Consider the following 4393-nt stretch of genomic DNA (forward strand, 5'->3'; position numbering starts at 1 on the left):
GCAACAGTTGGCAGTGTTTTAAGACATCTTCGGTTGTTTCAGCAGAGCAGTATTGCCAACATCTAGTGGGTTGAGGTCAGAGATGCTTCTAAACATCCTACAGTGCACAGGATGGCACAGAATTATCCAGCCCAATATGCCAATAGTGATGAGGCTGAGAAACCGTGAGCTAAGGGCCAGTAATTCAAGCAAAAAGAGTGAGGAAAGGGCCTGCAATAGAGCTGAGTCCGAGAAGGAGCTGGAGAAGAGGAAGTAAACCAGAGGACAGAGTTTAGAAGCTGGTGGGAAGGGGCTGTTGATTCTAGAAAGTGTCAGGAGCTGCTGAGAGCTGAGCAACATGAGGAAGAGCTATCATTGGACTCGGGGGGACAGAGGCCACTGGAGGCTGTGTCTGAGCAGTTTCAGTGGAGTCTTGGGGGCGGACGCCTATCTGGGCCGCACTAGAGTGTTCTCCAGACAGAAGGGACATCAACAGCCGACAGAGACAAACCTTTGGGAGGCTGGGCTGCTGAAGAGAAGCAAGGAGAGAAGGGAGCAGGGACACCTCTCCCACGGGGACCAGAGGAAGGTAAACAGGTGCGCCTGAAAATCTGGCAGAGGAAGGATGGGAAGGCCTGCCTGCAAAGTAGGCAGTGGGGCCATGTTTGAGAATAAAGGAAAAGGGGATGGGTTAAAGATGCGAGGGAGAGGACCAGTCCTATTTAGGACTCCTAGACAGGGCAGTCACCAGAAAACTTGTCATGTCTACAGAGACAGGGTGTGCGTAACACTGTGAGCACATTCTGAAGATCTCTTAACTGGCAGACCGATGGTTCTGGCTGCTGTTTCTTCACAGAAACAGGAAGAATCAGGGGCATGCTTCCCAAAGGAGGTACCGCTGTCCTCCTCCCTCTTAAACCATCCCTGCAGGGATGGGGGTGGTGCTCTGAAAGGCCTTCCCATCTCCTAAGCCTTTGCCATCAATTAGGAATCTTCCAGAAGGGGGCGCAGGGAGGGATGAGGCGCTGACTTCAGTGATCTGCTGGGGTCTGTTGCTTTCCTGTCCTTGGCCAAAAGACTGGGATTTCTGTTCTCTACTCTCTCCAAAGGCAGAAATCCGTGTAGTTCGCCAACCACTTCCCAACGGGCTGTTACTTCTTAGCGGAGAATCCCGTGTGCCCATGGAGGGACCCTCCCTTTCACTGCTTGTGAAACAGTTCCACAAGCTGGTTGTTTTACATTAAATTCTAAATTAGAACCTGAGCGGCCTAAGACGACACGGAGAGAAACAGGAAACTCTAGCGTGGCCCCCTTTTCCCCCAGAGCTCCAGTCTTTTCACTCTAACCTTTAGCCCCACCCGCGGGCCGCCTCCTGCTCCCTCCTCATCTCCCAAAGTGCGGAGACATTGGGGAAGTTCCAGGGGAGACCGATTTCTCCAACGTGGGTATTACCACCGCGGGCGCTGAATTTCGGGGCCCCTCTAATTATCTCTGAACGTTGATCAGCGATCCTCCGAGCGAGGGCACGTGGGGTACAGGGGCTCCTGGTCTTCCTCGCATCAGCCTCCGCGAGGGGAAGCGAAGCCGGGAGCCAGGGACCGCGGGAGGGCGTCGGGCGCCCCACCCGGACGTCCCTGTTTTCCCTGCGTCCTGGGAAACCCAGCGGAGGGTTTTGCCGCTCACGGCACCCTGTGCCCAAGGCCACCGCGCAGACTAGCCGGGCCGCATCTCGGGCTCCCTAGACGAGCGAGGTGTCCTGAGCTTCCAGCGTCTCCACCCTTTACAGGGGGTCTGATCCACCTGGAAACAGATCGCCGGGGGACATCCGACGACTCCAGCGCCACGGTCGCTTCCAGCCAGGCCTGCCCTCCGCCCTCGCGTCCTCCGCCGCCGCGCCGCCTCGACCCCTCTACTCTGTGCCTCACGCAGCGGGCCTTAGCTCCTTGCCGGGTGTCCCCCAAGACGCCGGGAGGGAGTCTCTGGCGGGCGAGCAAGGGGGAATCCCACGCTGCACCCTTGGGGCCTGAAGGAGGACACGCGGTGGCTGCTGGAGGGTGCGGACAGCCAGGGCCGCGGGGCCCTAAAGGCCTGACGGGGCTGGTAACGCCGGGGCCCGGGGTGCCGGTGTCAGGCGGCGCAGGAGACGCGGGGTCTGGGAATTACCGGAGCAACTCGGCCCGAGCGCATCCGGACCTGGGCGGGGCGGAAAGCTGACCCCGGGGCGGGAATGCAGACAGCACTCCTCCAAAGCTGTCGCGGGCGGGGGCTCGGTGCGCCGACACTCACCTGGGGCTCCGGCCCCCGATGGCATTTAAAGGGCGGAGGGCGAGGCCCGGCCGCCACACCGGGAGCTGCTGCGGGCGGCCTCACTGGATGGTGCCCCCGTGAGCTTGGGCGCCGAGCCACCCGCCCCGGCCCGGGAGCGGCAGGACATGGCCGAGTACGGCGACGGCTCGGGGCCCTCTGCGGCCCCGCACGGCCAGGCCCGGGCTGCCGCGCGCCCCTCCGGCTACGCGCGCGGAGATCTGGGCGCAGTGGGCGCCGGCCAGCGCCTGTGGCTGAACGCGCCCGCTCTCAGCTCGGCGTCTTATGCGCCGGGCCCAGTGCCCGCGGCCCCCTACGGGGCCCCCGGCCCGCTCCTCGCGGCCCCCAGCGGCCTGGCAGGCGCCGACCTGGCGTGGCTGAGCCTGCCTGGCCAGCAGGAGCTGCTGAGGCTGGTGCGGCCGCCCTACTCGTACTCGGCGCTCATCGCCATGGCCATCCAGAGCGCGCCGCGGCGCAAGCTGACGCTCAGCCAGATCTACCAGTACGTGGCCGGCAACTTCCCCTTCTACAAGCGCAGCAAGGCGGGCTGGCAGAACTCCATCCGCCACAACCTGTCCCTCAACGACTGCTTCAAGAAGGTGCCCCGCGACGAGGACGACCCAGGTAACAGAGGCGCGCCCCCGCGCGAGGCCAGGACTCCGGGCTGCGGGCACTCGAGGGACCTGGCGGCCCTGGACCGTCCAGGCTTCCCAGCTAGGGAAGCCGAGGCGGGAGGAGGGTGGGGAGGAGACACGGCCTGGGCCGCCCACGGGCTCCAGGAATCCAACCGACCACCGCAGCCCTGACTTCACATCCAGGGCAACTGAGTCTCTAATTCTTGGGGCGCTCTCGAGAAGGAGAAGCCCGGGAGAGCTAGCCTGCCGGGGCGACCGACCTTCGGAATTGCCTCTCTCGGGGGCGCGTGCCCTCTGCTTAAAGTGGGGATGACGGCGGCTCCCCCCACGAAGGTTAAGACAAAAGCGATGCCGCTTTGGGAGGCTGCAGAGAGGCCTGGCGAGGTGTGCTCCACCCCACTGGCGAAGCGATGCCCAGAGAGCGAGTTCCTTTCTCAGTTCATAGGCCTCCTCTCTGGCCTTGCCCTCGGCGAGGCTCTGTATTTCTCGGGCATCGTCCTTCGCTGTGGACGCCCGATCCGGTACACAGCGTCCCCTCAAGGTTTGGGGTGGGGTAAGGGTTCATGGAGGGGCCGGTGGGAATCCCTCTGGAGCTGACCTCCCTTTCTCACCTTCTCACCCATCCCCTCAGCCAGACCCCGTTTTTTCTGAGCCGGTCCCTTTCTTCTTCCGCAGGTAAAGGCAATTACTGGACCCTGGATCCAAACTGCGAGAAGATGTTTGACAACGGGAACTTCCGAAGGAAAAGGAAGCGGAGGGGGGAGGCGAGCGCAGTCGCACCCTCGGGTCCCCGGAGCCAGGCCGGAGCCAGGGCGCCGGATCTGGAGCCCCTGGGCGCCGCCTCCGCGGACCTGCGGGCCTCGGCGTCCCCGCCCGCGCCCGAAGCCGCGACCTGCTTCTCCAGTTTGGCCTCGGCCGTGGGCTCCCTGGCCGGTGGCTTCAACCCCTTTGCCGGGGGCCTGGCGGGAGACTTTTCCTTCGGGAGACCCACGACGGTCGCCACTCACAGCCCCCAAGTCCCCCGCCCCGCGCCCGGCTTCGCCGCTGGCCAGCAGATGGCGGCCACCGGCTTCCACGTCGGTCACTTCGTCTACACCCGGGAAGGGACCGAAGTTTGATGGGAGGCCGGGGAGTGTTCCCGAGTGCGGGGACCACAGGCGCTGAGCTCAAGGCTCCGCGAGCGCCCCCGGCGGGAGTCAGGGCAGGGCTGGGGGTGCAGGGCCGAGGGTCCCCGCTGCCTGGCACCCCTCACCCAGCGACCATCCAGGTGGGGCGAATGGGCGCTCCCCCTGTCCTTCCAGTTGGCCTGGCCCTGGAACCCACGCTCCCAGGCTCCCAGAGGGTTCCATCTGAAAGGGGCGACAGGCTGGCGCTCACCCCAGATTTTCCGAGGGAAGCCTGACCCACCCTCAAAGATACTTCGGTGTCTTAGATAGGTGCTCCTGGGGACCCCCGAGCCCATCTGGGTGGGATTT

General features: G+C 63.9%; 1 protein-coding gene across 1 annotated transcript; it reads left to right on the top strand.

Moving 5' to 3' along the window:
* Window positions 1-2411: 2411 nt before the first annotated feature.
* On the top strand, window positions 2412-4036 carry FOXI2 (forkhead box I2). The gene is made up of 2 exons (XM_027960297.2): window positions 2412-2907; window positions 3594-4036. Exons 1-2 carry the CDS (start codon window positions 2412-2414, stop codon window positions 4034-4036), a joined length of 939 nt encoding a protein of 312 aa, XP_027816098.2.
* Window positions 4037-4393: the final 357 nt, after the last annotated feature.

This window comes from Ovis aries, chromosome 22, assembly GCF_016772045.2.
Source record: "Ovis aries strain OAR_USU_Benz2616 breed Rambouillet chromosome 22, ARS-UI_Ramb_v3.0, whole genome shotgun sequence".
NCBI classification, from domain to species: Eukaryota; Metazoa; Chordata; class Mammalia; order Artiodactyla; family Bovidae; genus Ovis; species Ovis aries.

Bases quoted from the DNA above. Each gene is read 5' to 3' on its own strand.
- FOXI2 (XM_027960297.2), top strand. From the start codon at position 2,412: ATGGCCGAGTACGGCGACGGCTCGGGGCCCTCTGCGGCCCCGCACGGC. The intron at 2,908-3,593 runs GTAACAGAGGCG...CTTCTTCCGCAG, and splicing joins CCGCGACGAGGACGACCCAG to GTAAAGGCAATTACTGGACC.